The following is a 24,460-nucleotide window of genomic DNA, read 5'->3' on the forward strand; positions in this document are numbered from 1 at the left end:
AAATAATCGTGAAGCCAAAAAAAGGCTGTATTTAAGACTCTGAAGTCTGAAGTGGTTTGCCCTCTGTCTCTCACTACATCAGGAGTGTTAGCCAAGTTAGACTTTTATATCAGACACAAGAATAGAGTTTCATTAAATATTTTTAAATCAGTCAGTAATGAAACATTTGGCACAGATACTAAAATCTAAATACTGAAGATTGCAAAAGGGTGAGTGATACCTCTGCAGTCTCTGCACTAGTTCGGTCACCATAGAGTCCGAGATGCCTGGACACGCCTCTTCAGCCAGGAATATGGCCTCCCTCAACTCTTCCACTGCCTCTGGCTTTCCGTTACTCACCCCTCCCTTCTGTTTGAGCTGAAGAAAGAGCAAGCACGTGAGGGAAAACTGTTAAAGCAATCTCTTGTGGTACTCAGTGGCCTACCAGAAAAGTTCATACTAAAAATGTGTGCTTAACCCATATACACAGCCCACCCAAGAGAGGAGACTACAGACCAGTCCACGAAGGAGGTATAAACCAGAAGATTTTCAACACTGGTTTATTATTTATAGACACACTCAGCTCTGCATGTTCTGAGCCACAGTACTGTGTTAATACTGAATGTGTTGGCTAGAGACAAGATGTATTGGCAATGATAGCACAGATCTGAATAGTAGCCTTTTACTACTTGCAATATCTTAGTACACAGCTGAGAGCGCATTAGAGCAGATAAGGTCTAAGTATAGCTGCAATGTACATAAACGTGTGATTAAGTTCTTACTTCTGCAAACAGTGGAGATATAATGGTCGACAAGCTCTGGGACAAAGGCCTCTGTGGACTGCCCTGTACCTGATGGAAGGAGAGTAAATCACAGCATGAGTGACAGATAAAAGTATATAGACACTTCATTAATATACACAGAAAAAACATTTATTAAAGCTGTTGTCAGAGACGTCAGTAATGAGTGGAACCTGAAGAAGTTAAAAAAAAATAATAATATTCATCTGAAGATACTATACTGAGTAAACATTTTGAATGAAAAAGGCTCGTCATTTTGAGAGTAAGTGTAAAATAAATACAAATAACAATAGAAAAAGTAGTGGTTTTATATCACTGTAGCTAAATGTGTTGCAAAAGTTATGCAATTAAATAAGTCCCCATCCACTGTATATTTGCAAATAAACTTTAGATGACATAGTCTACCCAGGTTAGAAACGATACTGAAACAAGCAAAATTGAGACATTTTACTTTGGGCTTTGCTTCTACCAGGATCATCTTTAGACACATTTATATAGAGGTTTTTTTTGCCTGTTTTGAATTTAGAGATGCAGGCGGGATGAGCATTGGTTCATGTAATGAGGGCTAAAACATCTGTGCCACCTTGACGCACATCAATCACATTCAGGAGTACAAACCCACCAGACAGTGGATTTCTAAATGGTTAAAGCAGCCTTTGAAAAGCTATGTGTCATGATTGGATCACCCGTGAATCAGACGTGTTCAGTCACCCAGCTGCCCATTCCAACTGATAAGAAAACTGTCCTTGCCTTATACAAGCTGGACACTTGAGCAGAGTATAGCGTAATGAGGGAAACATTTGGTGTACATACAGCTATATATATATATATATATATGGAACGTCAACCAAAACGTATAACTTAATTAAAACAGTACAATATTGGACGTTCCAGAAGCTCCTACAGCTTGATATGTTTTTGTTTATTTCTGTCTATTGTTAATTTTCTGTACATTTTTTAAGAAGATATTTTAAAGTGCATTTTTAATAATAGTCTAAATCCAAATAATATTAATGTTGTGAATTGGTGATATAATTAAACATATAAGCTCACTGGCTGGGAGAAATCTAAAACCAAGCTTTGTTCTTCAAAATAAGAAATTCTTGTTATTGTTCCTGCATGTCTGCATTTTATTTGTTCTAGTATGAGCTGGAACAAATCTCTTATAATGAAGATAACTCTCTAAACTAAAAACTGACTTGACATTAATGTTCTTAGTTGTTCAAAATCTCTATACACAGTACTGTATATAATGAAGAGTGAGAAACACATCAGTATGAAACGATAGCTAAATAAGCACTTGTCTCTACAGCTGTTGGAAAGACAAGAGAGACAGACCGAGCACTCTGAGCTGCTTTTGAAAAAACAACTCTACAGATGTTTTTATTTCAAGTCCATGAACTAAAAATACACTGCTGGTCTAACAGAGGCAGAATGCCCTCAGAATGAGAACACATTCTCACTACACACTGGGGTGCTCTCTAGATGAACGATGGCTGCAAGCTCAAGTATGAGAGCATAGCTGAAAATAGCTTCGAGACAGCCAGTGTCATTACCACATCACTGCAGACACTGTGGTGCTGCATTTCTCATTAAGACAATGGTAAAAGCATATTAGCAACACTATTATTAACAGAAGGACAAACAATAAAAATAAGAAACCTCAAACAAATGTCCTAATATTTAACAGAAATGCCTAATTTCTGTAGCATTAGTGAATATAAATTATATACAGTGAGTCCAAGAAGTATTTGATCCCTTGCTGATTTTCTTTGTTTGCCCACTAATAAAGACACTATCCTTCTGCACTTTTAATGGTAGATATATTCTAACATGGAGAGACAGAATATCAAGACAAAAATCCAGAATATAATTTTAAAGAATATATTTTAATTAATTTGTATTTCAATGAGGAAAATAAGTATTTGATCCCTCTTGACAAACACACTCAATACTTAGTGGCAAAGCTTTTGTTTTCAAGCACAGCGGTGAGACGTTTGTTGCAGTTAACCACAAGTTTAGCACACACACCAGGGGGAATTTTGGCCCACTCTTCTTTGCAGATCCTCTCTAAATCATGAAGGTTGGTGGGCTGTCGCTTGGCAACTCTGACCTTCAGCTCCCTCCATAGATTTTCGATCGGATTGAGGTCTGGCGACTGGCTGGGCCACTCCATGACCTTAATGTGATTTTTCTTGAGCCAATCCTTTGTTGCCTTTGCTGTATGTTTAGGGTCGTTATCATGTTGGAAGACCCAACCACGGCCCATTTTCAGATCCCTGGCAGAGGGGAGGAGGTTGTCCCTCAGGATTGTGCGGTACATGGCCCCATCCATCTTCCCAGTGATGCGGTGAAGTAGCCCTGTACCCTTGGCAGAGAAACACCCCCAAAACATTATGCTTCCACCTCCATGCTTGACGGTGGGCACAGTGTTCTTGGGGTCATAGGCAGCATTTTTCTTCCTCCACACATGGCGGGTGGAGTTGAGGCCAAAAAGTTCAATTTTGGTCTCGTCTGACCACAAAACCTTCTCCCAATAACTTGGTTCATCTTTCAAATGATCATTGGCATACTTGAGGCGCGCCTCCACATGTGCTCTCTTCAGCAGGGGTACCTTTCGGGCACTGCAGGATGTGAATCCATTGTTGCGCAAAGTGTTGCCAATTGTTTCCTTGCAAACTGTGGTCCCAGCTGCCTTCAGGTCATTTGCTAACTCCTGCCGAGTGGTTGCAGGACGATTTCTGACCGTTCTCAGCATCATTGCCACCCCACGAGGCGAAATCTTCTTTGGAGCACCGGGTCGAGGTCTGTTGATTGTCATGTTATACTCTTTAAACTTTCTGATAATTGCACCAATAGTTGTTACTTTCACATCCAACACCTTACTAATCTTTTTGTAGCCCATTCCAGCTTTGTGAAGGTCAACAATTCTGACTCTGAGGTCCTGTGACAGCTCTTTGGTTTTACCCATGTTGGAGACTTGAAATCTGTGTGATCTGTCTGATTCTGTGGACAGGTGTTTTTCACACAAGTGATTAGTGAGAACAGGTGGCTTCAGGTCAGGTAACAAGTTGATTGGGAGTGTCTAACTGGTCTGTAAAAGCCAGAACTGCTAATGAATACTAAGGGATCAAATACTTATTTCACTCCATGAAATACAAATCAATTAATATATATTCCTTAGATTTATTTTCTGGATTTTCTTTTTAATATTCTGTCTCTCCATGTAGGAATACATCTACCAATAAAAGTATAGAATGATCATGTCTTTATTAGTGGGCCAACAAAGAAAATCAGCAAGGGATCAAATACTTCTTGGACTCACTGTATATTTTTATATTGGCTTTACGTATTTAGCATTACGTATGAACCAGTAAAATCAGTGTTGTGCCTGTGTGCTGTGTGCCTTGTTTTTGTATTAAAAACATTTTCAAGGCAAAACCATCCTGATTTTTAGGAACACCAGAGAAAATTGCTGCTGACATACATAATAAACAAAATGCACTTTGTTAGGTACTTTTTTGCAAAAGCTACACATTTAGTTAAGAAAGGGCAAACACTTATGCAGCAAGCTTACCAGTATCCTTAAACCCTTAACTTCAGTAACAAATTTGACTATGGTCAGACAAATACCTTAATTTTCTCAGATGAAGTAAATAAACTTCTTAACCTTTTGGGCATGTACCAATTCTCTTCATTAATCATGGGTGTGTTTTGGGTGTAGCGTGAAATAAACCAATCAGCGTGTCACTTGCCATTTCCTTTTAAGACAATGGTGCGCTATGACTTTGGCGAGTTTGTATCTTAAGAGTGCGGCTCTTTGTGCGTCTGAGCAGAGGAAACTGCCAGCAGCTCATTTACAGGAACAGCAGTTTTATTTTATTCTGTTTATTGTTGAGTTAAAAGTCAGGTTTGCTTTCTGCAGCAAGTCTGTGTGTTTAACAAGCGCTATGTTCATGCAGCTGGGTCGATAGGAATAGACTCTGAAGATTGATTGTTGTCTAGGTCCATTTCAGTCAGTGGAGCACCTGTGTTTTCCGCAATGAAAATAGTAACACGCCAGAAACTTACTATCCCCCTCAGTGTAGATAAGTTCCTAAACTTTGACGCAATTTTAATGGCATGGGCGCAAAGTGTGAAAACATTCTGTTGTAAGGTACGGCGTGTAAGGAAGCAAAGAGGTGCAGGGGGTATAACAGCACCCTATAGCTCCATTGATATTTTTTTACAGTACAGAAAGCAATAGAAGGATATATGAGATTGTGTTTCATCAGTAGCAACACTGGTATTTGGACATAAAATGTCCATACACTCATTTTCCTCACCTTGTTGTGATCCAATTCTAAGGGCTGTGCGACTCCATTCTGGATCTTTTTCGGGTCTTTTTCTCGAATTGTATTGAAGATCCAGTCATCATTTGCAGAGTCATTTCCACCAGTTGCCTGCCCATCTTGTTCCCTAGGAAGAGAGCCACAGACACTAATGAATATTTGTATTACTTTTATTGCAAAAGGAGTGATTTAAATCATAAAATAATTACACAAAATAATTATACTGGATAACACACAGGGAGTTTAAACAAAAAAAACCTGCTAGAATTTTGCCTTTTTGCAATTCTAGATAGAATGGTTTCACCACTTGTGCTATCAGTAGTTCCTCCTCCACACTTTTCCCAAAACAGTCCTACAAATTCTCAATGTTTTTTAATGCGTAATCATTTTTTTGTGTTGGAAAATAATAATCTCATTTTTTAACCAAGTCCATCACTTGATAAGCATCATGGTAGCTTGTCTTTTGGCTTTTTGTAGACATGACCTAATTAAAAAGAAGGGATAAATCCATTCAAACTAACATCTAAAACAGCTGCTAAACATCAGTACCTGACAGGATGTGTTATTATCTGACTGATTGTTTTTGACTGTTGGTGCAACTAAAGCATGCTGAACAACAAATGAAATTCTCAGAATGGAATTTTTACAAAACAAGATATAATGCTGTGCTTACGAATCAGACTCCTCTGAGCTGGACTCATCTCGACACTGCTCAGCCTTCCACCTCTTGTACCTGTCGATCAGCTCAGTGAGGTACGAGGTCTTTTTAGCGTAACGTACAATTAGCTTATGTTTCAGCAGCTCTTTGGCTGTAGGCCTCTGCAGAGAGAGAGAGAAAGAAGACGACAATATAGACATTCAGTTAAGTCACTATGTGATGTGATGTGATGCCAAGTATGAAGTTCTCAAAAGACATCCAAAGAATTGTATAACTACAGACAATAATAATAATAATAATAATAATAATAAATTATTAATTATATTAAATTATGTATATAATTGTGTTAACTGTAATTAAAATTTCATAACAATGCCCACAAAAAACTGTAGTATAGACAACAAAAATGAACTACAGCACTTACGAAGCTTGGCTCTTTGTTCAGGCAGGCTTCTACAAACTCTTTCAGTGGTTTGCAGTAGTTTCCCTCCAGAGTTGGAGGGTTGTTCTTTGGGATGAGGAATAAAACTTTCATGGGGTGCAGCTCAGAATGGGGGGGCTCTCCTTTAGCCAGCTCTATCGCCGTAATACCCAACGACCAAATATCTGCCTGAAATACACACACAAACACAACAGTTACTATAAATAACAGTTCACCAGACATTCAGTAATCAGTTATAACATTAGCACTAAAGCCCTGCGTTGGTAGAGTTTTATGCAGTACTCAGCACAAGAAAGTCGATTAAAAAAGAAACACCTGTGAACGTACAGCAGATGGAGGCTAGGCCTGGGAGTTTCAGTAAAAACATTATATTGCAATATATTAGAGGTGTGCCAAAAAATCGATTCACATAAGAATCTTGATTCTCATTTACTACGATTCAGAATCGATTTAAAATGTCCCAAAATCGATTCTGAGGGGCGGGTTTTAGACTGATTTTGGGCTGGGTATTTTTGTTGGACCTGGCAACCCTGGGGATAGCGCTTGTCCCTTTGGAGATCTTCCAGACACACACAGAGCGTAGGTGTTTGAGAATCACCGGTAAGATGGCAGAACAAGCACTATATTACCTTAGATTAACGTGTAGTTTCAATGTTTTATGGCAGAATGCTTCATAACAAGCATAAAAAAGATCGCTAGTAGTTAGTTTCAGTAACTGTTAGCTAGCTAACTAGCTAACTTTCCAGTTCCACCTTAAATAACGCTACAGGTGGCAGCGGGCTGCAGCATTTAAGGCGGAACGGAAAAATAACAATAAGCTAATCAGAGCTAATTTCAGCTCCTCATCACAGAGGAATTAAGGAATGGACAATATGAATTAATTTCTCCACCTCCTGCCCCCTTTCTGAAGAAATACAACCACCTTAAATTAACTAGTTAATCAGCAGCTGCTCCTGAACTTTAGCGCTCCACTGCTATCATCACATCAGCCCAGCAGCGTCACCTACACACCACCGCTAGTAGCCTGGTAATAAAGCAGTGTTATTTATTTATGTATTTATTGTTCATTAACGTCATTGTGATATCCCAGTGATTCCTCTGTCACTGAGGACCCACATTCCTGCACATTTTATTGTTTTTGTAACACATTACTTGCTCCAGGACCAGTGTATATTATGGAGGGTTTTTTTTCAATACGATTCATAAGCCAGAAGCAGAAATATTTATAATTCAAATCGTTTTGAATCAAAAATCGATTTTGAATCGAATCGTGGCCCCCAAAATCGGAATCGAATCGAATCGTGAGATAGTAATCGATTCCCACCCCTACAATATATATATAAAAAAATCATGATGCACAATTTTTATCTTGAAACACATCACAGTCAAAATGCATCAGTAGTGACAGATCGTTAAAAAAAATCAAATTTACACACTAACTACATTCTTTGTAAAGAAATGAGCATTTAAGTCACTGTTCTTTAATCTAAAAATATATACTGTCATTACAGTAAACAAAATAAAATATAACCAATATAAAATAAGACAATACAATCAAATATTCTTATTGCATCCCCACCTAACGCCCAATTTTAACAACATGCTAACACTGGTCTTAGTGTCAGATACCCCAGGGCACCTTATTTTGTTTGTTTGTGTTTTGTGCAATATCAGCAACAGATTGGCTATTTTATGGCATTAACAATGTTCGTGACTTGAGCATCACAGACTTAAATCAGTTAAGGACTTCCAGAAAATGAAGTATTTTTGCTGGTGGAATCTTTTCAAACTGTTCTTTTATATTTGTAACCCTATAAAAGTTACTTAAAAGTGGTTAAAAAAGAAGGGCAGTCTACTAAGATGTGTTTAATAGTTTGAGGAGTGTCGCAAAACTGGCAGACTGGAGCCTGTTCGCCAACCAGGAGGTGTCGGTGGGTAAGAGCAGTGTGTCCAATTTGGCACCTAGTCATGATTGTCTGATCTTGTCCATTAAGGACGTCCAGATTGCATTTAATATTAATGATGGGAGGGCACCTTCAGAATTCATGCCTCAAACGCTCAGATCTGTTGAGTCCAAATAATTTGGACCTACTTATTATTTTCCAGAGGGTGTTAATAAATTACCAGCACATTAAAGGATATATATAAAAGATATTTTATATATACTGGTATGCAAATAAGCCATCTATTTTAATTTTACTTTTATTTTTTAAACTAGTTGTTTAAGCATTCTGATCAATCTCACATATCTCAGTCATTTTGAACATTTAACACTTTCAGTTAAAATAATGCAGGCCAGACTCCTTCAATATTATACTGAGGTTTTGATATATTTTTTAAATATGACATAATATGGTAAAAACCTTTATACTGCCATAGCATCTACCCATACTAAGAGAATCATGTGCCCCCTGTCTGACAGATCATGCTGCTCTGTGCAAAAACAAAACACCACACATCTCACCAAGATCACACTTGTAATTGAGAATTTAATAATAGTCTATTTTTGTTGGAGGAAGTGTGTGCATGCATGTGTGAGAGCAATGACTCACTGCTTGTGGCTGTTACTAATGCGTAATGGCATTTACATCATCCACAGCAGAGTAACGGCTAAACAGAGTTCAGAAAAATTCACAAACACTACAGCAAACACAGAGCACGCAAACTAGACACAGCTATAGAATCTCAAATACAAATCCAGTGAGATTGATTCAAAAGTGCTTAAGTGTTACAACACGACTGAAGAGCTCTTTAATAGTTAATTACATTAGAAAACCATTAAAGGTCTGAAGATGTATCCTTATTTTTTGAAGCTGTCCATTTGTGCTTAGACATGGTCCAATTCAGCAGCTTTTGTCTATAGTTAAGACAATAGCATTTTTAAAAATCGTCCCTACACCACATGGTGTTGTAAAAAACTGACCTTGCTATTTTTTTTTACCAGGTTTCAGCAGAATTCAGTGATTAAACAATTAATTATATTAAAAAAGCACTTCAATGCACCAAAAAACAATCTTAAGCAGATACAAGCTGTCTCTGCTAATTTTCCTTTTGTATCAAACAGCAAAAAAGTAGTATGACGTGTTTGATATATTTGTCATATTAGGCTTGTTTGAAGACACTTGCTCATCATTTTTCTTCTACTCTTAATATTTCATATAGGAACATGGTCTTAAATATTTGATTAATTCAAAAGAGCATACAAAGGATATTCTGTTGTTTCTCTAGGAGTCTACAGGTGCTGGTCAACGAATTAGAAAAATTTGAAATAGTGCAATCATGAAATTCTTTGAATGCATTTTTTGTGCAGAAAGCAAATCAGGTGTTCACCGCACCTGTCCTACTCGTTAGACTAATCACAGAACTCGTTACCTGGAAAAAAATTTGCTCAGCTGAGCTTTCCAAAAGGCCCATTTAGGCCATTTAACTGTGACACTGTTGTTTTATTGAATTAGAATAATGGAGAAACCGTTTCATTGAATTAGAATAATTTTTATTATAATTACAATCATCACTTTCTCAGTATTTTGTGGCTGTCCCCTTGGCTTGTAGCGTAGTAGGCTTTCTGTCGCAAATTTTCCGCTTGACGATGGCCCAAAGGTTTTCAATGACATTGAGGTCAGGCGAGTTGGCCGGCCATGCCAAAACTTCAAGCTGTTTTTTAGTGAACCAATCTTTGGTCGACTTTGCCGCATGAGCCGGTGCAAGATCCTGTTGAAATATGAAGTCTTCTTCGCCGAACTGTTCCTCAACAGTCGGAATCAGGAACGTTTCCAGAACATCTTGATATACGGCAGCATTGACAGTCTTCTTGAGGAAGCAGAGTTTCCCTACACCTCGAGCGGACATGCATCCCCAGACCATAACGCTCTGGGGAAACTTGACGGATCTTTTCACGCACTCGTGGTTGTAGGTTTCGCCACCACGACGCCAGACACGAGGACCTTGGTCACCGAAGGAGATGCAGAAGCGTGATTCGTCACTGAAGACCACTTTCTGCCAGTCTTCAGCAGTCCACTCGCCGTGTTCTTTGGCCCACTTCAGCCGTTTCTCCATTTGTTTCTTGTTCAGCATCGGTTTTACTGCTGGAACGCGAGATTTGAAGCCGAGTTCGCGCAGACGACGGTAAGTGGTTGATCTGGAGACGTCAGCTCCGGTCTGCTTGTTCCACAAGTCGGTGAGCTCGGAAGTGGACTTGAACCAGTTGCTGACTGCGATCTTTCTCAGCTGCTTGTTGTCGCGAGCAGAAGTTTTTCGGACGCCGGAACAGTTGGTGCGCTTGCTGCAGTTTTTCTTGAGAGCTTTGCAGACGGAAGACTGGCTGATGCCGAGCTGCTCAGCAGTTTTAGTTTGGATCAAGCCTTGTTGGCGAAGGGCTTGAATTTGAGCCACTATTCCGGTTGAGAGGTTGCGCTGCTTACCCATGATTGATTTTACAACTTAGAAATTCTACTCAACCCTGACTTTATACTGCACAGTGAACACTCTTCACAGAAAACAAAAATTCGAGCATTTATTCTAATTCAATGAAACGGTTTCTCCATTATTCTAATTCAATAAAACAACAGTGTCACAGTTAAATGGCCTAAATGGGCCTTTTGGAAAGCTCAGCTGAGCAAATTTTTTTCCAGGTAACGAGTTCTGTGATTAGTCTAACGAGTAGGACAGGTGCGGTGAACACCTGATTTGCTTTCTGCACAAAAAATGCATTCAAAGAATTTCATGATTGCACTATTCCAAATTATTCTAATTCGTTGACCAGCACCTGTAGGTATCTGCTTCATAACCCAATGATGGAGGCTTTAAATCATTAGAGCAAAATCACTTGGCACCTGGTGTTGTGGCACAGCTATTTAATGAAGATTGTACAAGCAGTGTATGCAAATCAGAGCTGGTGTCAGTAATGAAGACCTCTAAAGATGTCACTAATCTGAAGATTTATCTGGATACAATACTTACTAACATACAGTGGCTTGCACAACATTTTCACGTTTTGTCACTTTACAAACAAAAACTTACATGTTTTTTTTAATTGAGATTTTTAGTGATAGACCAACACAAAGTAGCACATAATTATGAAGTGGAAAGAAAATGATACATGGTTTTCACAAGTAGATTAAGTCCCTATTTAAGTGTTCCTTTTAAGGCACGCCAACATCTACAAAAAGACGCATCACAACCAACGCCCAAACTCAGCAATCACTGAAAATTGCTTTATACAGTACATTCACACTGCCACGATCCCCCTCAATGATTACAGTAAATTGACCCTTGCACAGTAAAGGTTATGAGTGAATTAGATAACAGCACTGCAGTGGAAACCACCTATGCAATCAAACACTGTCCGTAACCATAAAGAAGATTATTACGAAAGCAGTGCATCACCACAGCAATCAGTAATCAGTGCAGCCTCTCTACAGTGCATTATCATACCATATCACATCTCATCATACAAACAAGGAAACTGTACAGCATCTCTGAAACCCCCTAGCTGTTCTTAGCTACCCAGAATCAGGGATGGGCGATATGATAAAAACATACGGCTCTGGGAAAAAGAAGAGATCACTTAAAAATTATGAGTTTCTTTGATTTTACCAAATTAAAAAAACTCTGAAATATAATCAAGAAGAAGCCATCAAACCAAGCTGAACTGCTTACATTTTTGCACCAGGAGTGTAAAGCATAAAGTTATCCAAAAGCAGTGTGTAAGACTGGTGGAGGACAACATGCCTAGATGCATGAAAACAACAGGGTTAATTCACCAAATATTGATTTCTGAACTCCTAAAACTGCAAATAAATGCTCTAAATGACAATATTTTTATTTGGAATTTGGGAGAAATGTTGTGTGTAGTTTATAGAATAAAAAAACAACAATGTTAATTTTTACTCAAACATATACCTATAAATAGCAAAATCACAGAGACTGATTCAGAAACTGAAGTGGTTTCTTAATTTTTTTGTCCAGAGCTGTGTATCTCCACATGGTGAAGAGAAATGGTGATATATGATAAGATACAATGAAAACTATAAAGAATTACAAAATATGTATATTTTCATAATTAATTTATGACAACTTCACTTTTTGTCGTATTTTGTTGAGTTAGCACACTGCACTGGATGGTGTTGTTTGAGAGGGTGAAATAAAGTAGTCATGCTGCTTCATAATTACAATGTTTCTATAACAATTTGCACAAAACTGACTATTGAGCTCCAATCCCTTAGAAACCAAACCAGGTTCACATACACATTTGCATTTGCATCCAAAAATCATGTTATTTTTAGGAATGAAAACAAAACAATTAGTAACTTGTAACTTGTAGCAGATGCAATTTGTTGATGTACATTTTGTTAATCTAGCAAAAGACAGTTGTAAATATAACATATTTATATTACATTGCCCTGACCTTCCCAGAAGAAACCTTTATGTCATCCACACAGTCAAAGTTATTACCCCGTTAATGAATATATATCTCACTTGGGCAGAGAGTGACTGACCTTTGAGTCATAAGCTGACTGTTTTATGACTTCCGGTGCCATCCAGAACGGAGTGCCCACAAACGTATTTCTCTTGATCTGAGTATCTGTAAGCTGGCCAGCCACACCAAAATCAGCTAGCTTCACGTCACCCTGCTCCGACAGCAGCACGTTAGCAGCTGTTGAGATACACACACACACACACACACACACACCACAGATAAATATACCTTGAGGTGAAACATGCAAGACATGACAGCAGTAATAATAGACAATTCTAAAGCTGTTTATCATGCAACAGTTTAAGATATGCACACTCTACACATACATGCTCCGAAAATGCAATGCTATATGTAGTTTAAATATATTTAACCACTTTTTGAGCTTTTAAAAATGTACCTTTAATGTCCCTGTGTATTTTCTTCTCTGAATGCAAGTATTCCAGCCCTTTGAGGATTTCTCTGAGAATTGTAGCAATTTGGGTCTCGTCCAGCAGACCGGGCTCCAGCTGTGGATGAGAGAACACTGTGACTGAGCGATCGGACACATCCAGACGCCGTGTGTCACTGTTCTGACTAAATCAGGCGTGTATGAAGTTTTAGCTCACTACAAATAAATCTGATTAAGAATTAGAATGAGCTCATCAACTACTCACCAAATCTAATGCTGATCCTCCTCCTAAATACTCCATTATAATCCATAACTTTGTACCCTGCAACAGAAAAGCAAAAAAACAACACAGATCATTTTTAAACCTAATATTACATTTTTTACTGTTGCATTCCTAGTTTCATCTGATATGTTTTCTTCCTGAAGTTTAAAGTGGAGCATGGTCCCCTTAATTTTTACCAAACCAAAGTTCTAAAACGTTGCGCACAACTCATTTGTTAAACTCAACTATTCATTGAATTGCTTGTTGGGGAAATTGTCCATTGCAAAAAAACCATTGCACGCACAATCAGCGAGAATTTACAAAAATTCAGAGGAGAGCAAAACCACTTGACATGACAGAATGCAGGGCCCCACAATTGCATCATTATGGCACTCTGCACAATAAAAAAAAACGTAATATCTTTTTCACCAGAGTTAGTTCTGACCCTGCAATGTCACTGGCTGTGAGGTGTTCTGTAAGTGCCATTATTAGCCGGTAATGCACTGTAACCGAATCTCTCCATGTATTACTCCACCACATTCAGGTAACCGAGCAACGCTGCAGCGCTTACAAGCCAAACAGTGCAGCTACAATCAGATTAGCAATGGAACTATTTTAATTTGCTGAGTGTTTATAACCAAACAGATCATATTTTCTTATCCTCTTCAACAACAAATCTTTCAATAAACAGCGATAATGGAACTGTGGTATAATCACAATAATACACTTAAGGTTTGTGCTATAAAGCATAATATTGGCACTGCTATATTGCGGTCGTAGATCAGCACAGCAGTGCCAATATTACACGTATTATGCTGGACAAGCCACATTAAAGCTTTCGCAGCATTACACATAGTGTGTTAGATATTTAATTTCCCAGTTTTTGCTGCACCAGAATGTTGCATTCCACTAATTGTCTGTAGCATATCTAAAGGATTTATTGGTGCTGGATCCTGATTTGTCATGCCTAACAGAATAAGCCCAGCTGCAATCTGCATGGCCTCCCACCAGTTATGATCAGAGCAAGAGTGAGAGAGTGAGCTAGCGAGAGAGACTGGGGGTCTCACAAGAAGAGGGGCAGACTGCAGTATGTAGGGCAGAAGTAATGGCAGCTACAGCCAGATGAACACATATGACCCAACATGCACTTAAACATATATTCCTCACTTCAGTGGAGTACCAGGAATCATGTGCATGAGCAGGAGAAATGTGCCTGATGGCTGACTATCCTACACAGTTAAGGTTGACATATAACTTATATTTAATGTTCATTCATATCTTGCTCATCTAATATTCAGTTCTAGAAGAAAAATAAAAGAGACCACTAAAATTATGAGTTTCTTTGATTTTACCAAATTGAAAACCTCTGGAATATAATCAAGAGGAAGATGGACAATCACAAGCCATCAAACCAAGCTGAACTTTGTGAATTTTTCCACCAGGAGTGGCATAAAGTTATCCAAAAGCAGTGTGTAGTTTATCCTGTTTTCTACTTATTATTACTGAACAAGCATTAATGCAATACTAATTTAATAAATACAAACTTCCTCTGTTTAAAAGCGTTTTTTCAAATGTTATTTAGTAAAGGAGAATATATAAAGTGTGACAACAGTTCTTCAAATATAAGGAACACCTCTTGTAGATGTTTCTTTATGGAGCGTAGGGATGCCCTGAATATTTGGCAACCAAAAATATTCAATTGGAAATGGCAAATAAAGCACTTTTGGAGTTTGGCCAAATAAAATCTAGAAGAATAATGTATACCAAACAATGATTGTGTTTACTTTAACAGAGGAACATATTATATTTACAGCGGCAGAGCAACACTCAACCCCCTCTACCCCTCCCAAGTCTCCTGCATTGTTCAGAGTGCTGCTGTGAAATGATGGCGAGACGAAAGGGAACGGAAATGGCAGGTTTAAGTTCATTTTTACACTTATACATAAATAACACATAAATGAACAATATAAATAAAGAAATAAAAACACAATTACTCTGTAAATTTAACCCTACATGTGACTTAAGTGGCACTGCTGAGGTGCCCTTTATGATTAGAATAGCAGTTCTGAGGTAAACTATGAATGGAAAAGCTATTATATAAGTGTTTAGCTTAAAAATCATACATTTGTAAAATGCATTAAGGCTATCTGAATCATCCACTGGTGTAAAGTTAAAAGCAAAATTAATTAACAAATGTGGTACATCTCTGATAGAGCAATATGCAATACTCCCTTCCTTTAATACCCAACTAATACCGAAAGCTCTCCCTGTTGAAGCCAGCTGCAGGTAAAGTGGCAGCGTCTCTCCCACCACTTTTCTTCCTTTACTCTATCCTCGATCTCAAACAATGTCTCTTCAACTCCTTCACCCATTTAAATGATTTATACCCTGTACGCCATTTGTCTCTCACAGTTAATGCACACAGCATCAGCAGTACTTTTAGGTGTGGACTGGCGGCACAGTTCAAGGCTTCACACAGCGCAGAGTACATTCATGTATTTGAGCACTCTTAAAAATTAATGTACCCAAAAACAAAACAAAACAAAAAAACAAGAACAAAAAAGACGTTTGAAGTAATTCATTAAATAAAGGACACTTTTTTAAAATAAATGGTTCTTTAAAACAGTGTTTCTCAACCAGGGTGCCGCGGGGTGCCGTCTGGCTTCATGGGGGGTGCCGTCAAAAATAGCGCGTCACGTGCATATTTCCTTTCCAGAGTCAGCTCGTGTCGGGGTGTGTCCCAATTCACAGGCAGCACTAATCGCGCTAATTGTGACGCGCTATTTTATTTCATATTCCGCCAGCACCCCCCCCCCTTCTCACCTGAAGTACTGCGCCAGCTCCCCCCCCCCCCCCCCGTTCTCACCTGAAGTACTGCGCCAGCACCCCCCCCCCCCCTTCTCACCTGAAGTACTGCGCCAGCTCCCAGCACACCCCCCCCCCCACCCCCCCGTTTTCACCTGAAGTACTGCGCCAGCACCTCCCGCCAAACACACCGAAGGGGTAAAAAAGTATCACTCTTCAAATGCCTATGAATTCAGTAATCTGCTCCACTAGCGGTGGGTGATATGGCTCTAAAATAACATCACAATATTTTAGGGTATTTTTGCGATAACGATATACTTGACGATATAGGAAAACAGAAAAATAAGTTATTAATTACAGGAATATAGTGTAATAGTATAACAGTATAGTCATAATGTGGCTAAATAAATAATATAGCATAAAATAATATAATGCAGCAAAAAATATTGCAGAATATTTAGTGCATGCATATAAACCGCAAACTAAAAAAATTACAGAAAAAACACTTAAAGCTTCACAGTAAATAATAGACAACTTTCATATATTATCATGATATGGATTTTTAATATTATGATGTTTTGTGTTACGATATATTGTATACGATACAATATTGCCCACCCCTTTGCTCCACACTGAATGAAGGAATCCTTCAACAACCACAGAAACAGTATCCATTACAGCTGCTCATAACTTCCCGCATCTTGACCAAACTAACCACAACTGCCACCAGTGTAAATTATGTGTAATATCAGTAGAATTCTCAACAGTATCCACATACTGGAAAAGTGGGGTGTGATAAAACCATGTGTACAAAACATTAACATTGGATAATCAGAAAATAAATCAAGCCATAAACATTTTAAGCATGGTCACAGATAGGACTTTAAACTGACTGACCTTCAAATATGATCCGTAATACTTTGTAACGAAGGGGCTGTCACACTGACTCAGGACTGTGATCTCCTGCTGAATGTCTTCAATCTCGTCCTCAGCCTCTTCCAGATCAATGATCTTAATAGCCACCACTTTTTGTGTACGATTGTCTATTCCTTTAAACACCTCTCCAAATGAGCCCTTTCCGATCTTCTCCAGCTTGGTGAACAGCTCCTCTGGGTCAGCTTTAAAATTCTGCAAAAAGAAGAAAAAAGAGAAAAAAATCATTAGTACTGAAAAAAATGACACTGGATTTTAACATATGGAGTATTGCATAATAGTAAAAAAAAACAGAAAATTAGCATTACCACATTTCGTTTTGGTGTTAGTCCAGTACATGTATATATTAAGGCTAGGCAATATATCATTAATATTGATATATTCTAAACAGTTCTATACCAGATAACTAAAATGACCTAATCTGATTTCTCTCATCAGGCCTGCTATATAGGTTAGCATCTGTGTACTGTCTAATTCCAAAAGTAAATGTGTTTGGTAGGGCTGTGCCATATCCTACTGTAATAATATCGGCAACAATTTTGAATATTGTGAAGGATATTATATTCTGAAATATCGTGCCACCCCTATTTATCACATCAGGGTACTACTTTTTTGGATTCTGGATCATTGACTCTTGTTAAAAATATGATAAAATTCTTGTATTTTTAATATATCAGTTAGGGGTGTGCCATATCATATCATATGCAATAATAAAATATAATTTTCATTTTGTTGCACTAGTGTATTCTTAAAATATTTTTTACATTCAATGTTTTGTCATATTGCCAAAATTATCATTATCAGTACAGTCTGCAAATTATGTTGACTATATTTTAACATCTCAAATCAACATAACCCATTGTAGTTTACTGAATAAGTGAATCACCACCAGACTGAAACTGTTATGTAAATTATACAATGTGTATATTAATTACCTACACTATTTAAATTTAAAGCATGCTGTGTTTTTTAATAAATACTGTTTACATAGTAAACTTGATGCAGCAATCCACTACCAAGAAAATCCATTGCACTACACTGCAGTTGATCCCATAATAGTTTGAAAGTCAAGCATAATATTTCCACTTCATCATTTCAAAATCTAAAAATATGATGATCTATCTGGGCTTTTTTGCAAGGCAAACAGCATTTAGAAAAAAATAAGGATATATTACCAGTATACATTTCTAATAAAATATATATTGTTATTCTTTGGTACAGCGTAAAGTGTACAGCATGCAGTTACACAGTTACTTTTGATCATTACATACCCTACTATTTTTTTTCCCCAATATGCTTATCTGGCCCCACACACATTTGATGACGTTAAATATGCATGATAACACTTGATAACACAAGATAAAAAGGTCAGAACAATGTAATCTTGGGAGGACACCATCCTTTCTGCATAGGACATTCATTTTGATTACACTTAATATATTTTATGCTAAATATATGTCACTATGCCATACACTGAATAATATCCTAACATAAACAGACAATGAATTAAAAGTACAGTATGTTACCATGTGAGTCTGTGATTATGTAAAGCTGTTTTTGTTAAGCTAAAGGCTAGACTTCCAACCTATCGTCACAAAACCTATATTTTTGCTATTTTCTAGCCACCAGTACAAAGGTCAAGCATTCAGCCGCTGAATTTATGCTATGCCTGAATAAGCATAAACATACTGACTGGGCAAGTAACCTATGGGACAGATCAACTGCCCATACAAACTACATATCTCTAGAGTAAATACAGATCTAAGGGACTAATTATGCAATACATACCCCTAGAATGTCAGTCCCACACAGCTACTAAACCGGTTCATCCATTATCATTAACCATCTAACATTCTCAGCCATCAGAGTCACTACAACCTTTACCGCCTTCTAAATGACTTAAATGAGAAATTATTTTACATATTTCATTACCTGTTGCCTGTTAGAACCCATTTCTGTACCTCCTCACAGCTGAGCATTACTCACATTAGCACCGTGACAGGCAGCTGGAAACTTTTTATCGCGACAGTAAAACAGGGCGGTGCTGAGGCGCATGCTATCAGAGGTGGTCGGCAACAAACCCAGTAACTTACAGAATAATGGTGTTAAAGGGCCAGCTGAGCTCTGTCCAGCTTAAATGATGCAATGCAGTGCTTACAGACAATCTAGCAACAAAAGATATTATCAAACAATGCGTAATGTTCAGTAACATGTCCAGGTTAAAGGTACTGTAGATATGTGGCTCACAAATCAAATTTAAATTAATATAATATTCTTTGCTTAAGGCAGGCAATATGTTTTTTTTTTCAGATTGCATTGCTTTTTTGGGAGGAAAGTTTGTAAAGTGGAACCACACGTGTCAAAAAATCTACAACAAACAGATTTAAGGCAGAAGGATGCAAAGTCTGATAAACGTCTTTTTTGGATTTTAGCAACAAGAAAGGCATCAACAAGGAGCCTAGTAGGTCTTCTTACTACAGATCTTCTCAAAGTCAAATTATGCATGTGCCAGTCGTGAATATCTTGACACAGCTATGTTTTTTACAGAAACATTGCAATTCAGGTTAACATTCATTTACCAGTGCTAAATACTACCATATTTTTCGCACTATATACCGCACTTAAAATCCTTTAATTTCTAAAAATCGTCAGTGCGCCTTATAAACCGGTGTGCCTTATGTATGAGTTCTAACAGTTAGGTTGTAAAGAGCAGTTAAGCTAATCTACTGAAGTGTAGCGTTATACAGGAGTTTTAGTTTAGCCTGAGGCACCAAGACTGGAGCAGTATTCGCATTAGCCGCTAACCACGCTAAGTGCTAGCTCTTGTGCCGTTTAGAGGTGAGTATTATCGGACTGTAGCCTGCTGCTAACCCCGGCTAGCTCTGCTGATGCAGCATTAGCCACTCACCCAAATAAACAGAAAAGAGAAATCTGTCTAGATTAACATCCAGTGTTTTTTAAGAATTACAGTTTTGTTAGCTTTACTTGACTTAGTTAACTACCCAGCAGCGAGACCTGCTAAATTAGAAGGAAAACATGGCAACACCCCTGTTCTTCACTAGTGTTGCATAATGTGCTTTATAATCCGGTCTGCCTTACATATGAAAATAAACCAGAAACATGCTAATAGCATTTTCATAGCAAGCTCTTGATGGAACTTCACTATTCACAATGGAACAAATTTATAGTAGCTATAGATGGTAAAGTTTGTATGTTGTCCCCTTCAGCACAAAACTAATGTCCTTCTTTAAGCATTACTGGGGCCTATTACCACACTATTAAGGTAGAATATAGTCCAAACTAGCCCAAAGAGAGCTTGCTAACATAACAAAACAATCAGTTAAACTGTTCACCAACCCAGTAATTCAGTCTTTGTGTTGTGTAACTATCCTTTAAATTATCAGTTGAAATGGAAGATGAAATACTTGTAAAAGAAAGGGTGGCTAGTTAAGTCAGTAAAAAGGCTGGCAAACAGATCCAAATACAATCAATTAAAACACAGGAAATGTATTTTTTTGGCAACAAAATGAAATAACAAATGTCAGTATTGTCAGTTGTGTGCCATATTGTATCGTTTTTTTTCGAATATCCCAAATGATATTATACCTTGAAATATCGTGCCCCTAATTATCACATCAGGGTACTACTTTTTTGCTCTTTTTAGCAAAATAAAAATTCACAATGTTCTCATTTCCCATTATCCCAGATTATATATGTCCAGTAAATTCTGGATATATGGAGATATTTGAAGTGCATTATTATTATTATGATATTCTGGGTCATAGACTTCTGTTATAAATCTGAAAAAAGTCTTGTATTTTTTAATATCTCATTTAGGCGTGTGCCATAGAGTTTTAGATGCAATAGTAAAATATAATTTTATTTTTTATTAAATTTCATTATTATTTTTTTATTCATTATTTTCACATATCGCCAAGAGTATAGTTATTGTGAAAATACCATGAAATATTGCGATAATGTTTTGAGGCCATATTGCCCACCTCTAGTCAGAATTAGAAAAAATAGGACAAATCTGTAGATAAAAGCTTCCATTAATATTTTTTTCTTACTCATTGAGCTAACTGTAATGCCACATAACAATAACTCACTATGAAGTAATTTATGCTTAAAATAAACACATAAAATAATACAGCAGTGAATTAACTTATCACACAACCCTATCTGTTCTGTGCAGTGCGGTCTTTTTTAGATGTAGCTCTCTGTTATGTAATTTTCCTTTAAAATGTATAATGATTCTAACAGCTTGGATTGTGCTTATCTTGAGATAAAAACCTGGAGTGACTCTTTAGGTGCAATGTATATCAGCAGCAGAGAAAACAGAAGTTTAAAAATAGCTATCTAAAGCCTTTGGCAGCACCAAAGTGGTCAGTCAGGTGAAACTGATTGTGTTGGGTCAAATCTCTATTGTTTCAGGTGGAGAGAAAACACACAGTATAAAGCCGCAGTGCTGGGAACCCCTGTAATGTTTATTCTGTCAGCAGGTCTTGCCTGGGCACTAAAGCCTGCTGAATCTCATCTCAAAGCCTCATCTGATCCTGCACTAGACCTACCCTAAGGGCTGGACCTCAGCCAGTACTGACACAGAAAAAACTGGACACAGTATTAACATCCCTCAGGCTTCCAGCTGGCATTAGGGCAGCAGCAGGTAAACCGACAATTATATAAAAGCCTACATCTTCTGTAAAGTATTTGCAGACGTGTTACTGTTGCAAAGATGACAGAATGCTCCCTAGTAACACACACTAACTTCAGAAGAAACATGATATTAGCAGGTTACTACAAATGTATAAAAAACATACAAAACACAGCTCCAATGTGACTGTTACACAGGACAAGCATGGCAACGTTATCTTATCATATATTATTTTGAGTGACCGTAAAGCTCTGACCAAGTAATGACACCAACTGAAAGATAAAAGGCTAACTACCCCACATATGGTGCCCTGGGAGAGAGAGAGAGAAAATATGGCTGCACACACAATCTACACAAGAAGCCTTGAGGCCATTTTTTTCCTAAAAGCCCTGCAGCTACTGCAGTCATTTGGCACCAAGGCTGCAGGCCTATATGCAAACATATGTTCATTTATCATACTACGCAAGGCTGCTTCAATCAAACTCTAGATTATCTGGCATACACCAAATTTATTTAAACCTCAAACAAATATACTATGAACTCACTGACTGCAGCTCTAACATAAAGATATGTTAGATTATGCCTTAAAATGTGGGATTTTATAATTATTATTTATTTAAACCTCAAACAGTTCTTTTGGTTTGCTCTTGATTGTTGAAGAGAGTGGTGCCTCACTATGGCAAGATCAAAAGTGCCCTCTGAGGCCTTCAGAAAAAACTGTAGATCCATTTTAATCTGAGAGAGCATTTAAAAAGATCTTACAACACACAAAAATCAGCCACAATAATTTAGAAGTGGAAAATATTTAAAACATCCAACAGTTCCAGACCAGGCCATCCTAGTGAGTTCAGCCTAGAACAGGACAAACTACAAAGTGATACACCCCTATACCATTGTACTGTAACTTACTAGGTCTAAATGATGCCCAGTAGCATTATCTTGCAAATAGCAATATTTGCATTACTCACCACAGGACCATGCATTTCTTGCCACAGTTTACAAACTTTTTTAGGAGAAAATTTGCCCATTTGATTTTTTTTATTTGTGAATAGCTAATGTCTATATTTTTCATTAGTTTAATAAAAAATAGTTTAATAATAGTTTAATTTTCTCCTATTTTTCTTCCCAATTTAGCAAGGCCGATGGTCCCACATATTCAGCTACTAATCAGCTGTATTTCCCCCATCACAAGGAGGGTAAAGACTAGCACATGCCTCCTCTCACACACGTGAAGTCAGCCACCGCCTCTTTTTAAACTGCTGCTGATGTAGCACTGTGGAGTAGCCAGCTTGCTTGGAGGAAAGCACAGCGACTCTGTCCTGATACATCAGCTCACAGACACCTTGTGCTGACCGAAAAATCTACCCACCCAGAAAAAGCAATTCCAGATGGAGACAATTGTGCTCTCTCAGGGCTCCCGCAGCTGATGGCAAGCTGAATAGCCGCAGTTCGAACCAGCGATCTCCCTAAGCCCACTGGACCACTCAGCACACGAAAATCTTGTCAATCTTGTTACCAGTGATGCACAGAATATTTAAAAATAAATAAATTAAAAAGTGCTGCTGTTTAGTCAAATAGATGAAAATACAAAGCAAAGCTTTCTTTGGAAACCAAGTAAAACATACATTTATATGCATTATATTTTGTTTTGTTTTACATAGTCAACATACCACCATCGCTCCCTAAATTGGTGCTACATTGCCATCTGGCTTCATTAGGAATGGTAAGCAATTCTCTCTTGTCTGGTTATAGTTCATATTAAGGTCAACCCTTAACTGTCCAGCTGTCCAGCAGAAGTGTAATCTTCCTCCTATTGCTATTCAATTCAACTGCTCAGTTAACACACATCTAATGTATACTGATACAAGAAAATACTAATACTCAGTAATACTGATACAAGGAAAGTATCTGAATACTTTGTCATTAAAACCGGTACAATATCCCATTTATTTAATAACAGTAGTCTAAGAATGAGTGACACAGGAGAGCACTGTGTGGCAGTCCTCAGCTTGTACAGAAAATATGAAAATATATATGGAAATATATAATAATTTTACAACATATGTATCTGACAGTCAGGGCAATCTCATGGAAAGATGTTTTAAACCTGTTCAAACCAAATAAGCAACACCTCTGATCAGCAAAGCTTCTTTCAGACAGACATACAGACTTGATTTAAAACTTCAAAGAACAGCAGGTTAGTGAATATGATCAATAACAATTATATCATGCTCAAAACTTTCAAATATAAGTCAGGGGAGAGAGAGTCTTTTTGTGTCCATCATTTTCAGGAGGCGGTTTAGAGCAGTGATAAGTGTTTATGTTTACTGGCTTTAGCCCTCTAGATAACTATCAATGTGGTGAACATTTCTACAGTTTACACAAGCAGCATTATGTTTACCCTAGCTTCCAAACTTTTAAATAATAATTAAATAAAAAATCTGCACCAGTTATAAGAGAGCTTTTTAAACTCAGTACTGGTGTTTGTATGGAACCTATAAGGTCACACCATGTAATAAAAACATTAAAAAAATAATAATAATAATGTGTAGCCACGACTTGTAAAGCATTAAGCCGTGGGAATGAGATAAATAAGTAATGGGGATGGCTTATTAAAGCGTGAGAACAAGATACATAAGTCCTAGTCATATAAAGTTGTCCCAACAACTTAATTACCTTGTCCTTACACCTTAATAAATCATGGCCAAGCATTAACATCTCGTTCACATG

General features: G+C 37.6%; 1 protein-coding gene across 2 annotated transcripts in view; it reads right to left on the reverse strand.

The window, feature by feature from the left end:
- stk24a (serine/threonine kinase 24a (STE20 homolog, yeast)) overlaps positions 1–24,460 on the reverse strand; it is a 30,500-nt gene that overhangs the window by 4,038 nt on the left and 2,002 nt on the right. Inside the window, exons 1-10 of one of the 2 annotated variants that reach the window (XM_022680317.2) lie at positions 19,009–19,108; positions 17,041–17,271; positions 13,342–13,398; positions 13,086–13,194; positions 12,708–12,865; positions 6,193–6,378; positions 5,784–5,929; positions 5,105–5,237; positions 762–830; positions 221–357 (exon numbers count right to left, since the gene is read on the reverse strand). In XM_022680317.2, coding sequence (XP_022536038.2) covers positions 221–357; positions 762–830; positions 5,105–5,237; positions 5,784–5,929; positions 6,193–6,378; positions 12,708–12,865; positions 13,086–13,194; positions 13,342–13,398; positions 17,041–17,271; positions 19,009–19,029 — 1,247 coding nt within the window. In that variant the 5' untranslated portion in view covers positions 19,030–19,108. Of the gene's footprint in view, positions 1–220; positions 358–761; positions 831–5,104; positions 5,238–5,783; positions 5,930–6,192; positions 6,379–12,707; positions 12,866–13,085; positions 13,195–13,341; positions 13,399–17,040; positions 17,272–19,008; positions 19,109–24,460 lie in introns of those variants that run through there. The other variant, XM_007257974.4, reaches the window with a different exon arrangement.

Source organism: Astyanax mexicanus, chromosome 11 (genome assembly GCF_023375975.1).
Source record: "Astyanax mexicanus isolate ESR-SI-001 chromosome 11, AstMex3_surface, whole genome shotgun sequence".
Lineage (NCBI taxonomy): Eukaryota > Metazoa > Chordata > Actinopteri > Characiformes > Acestrorhamphidae > Astyanax > Astyanax mexicanus.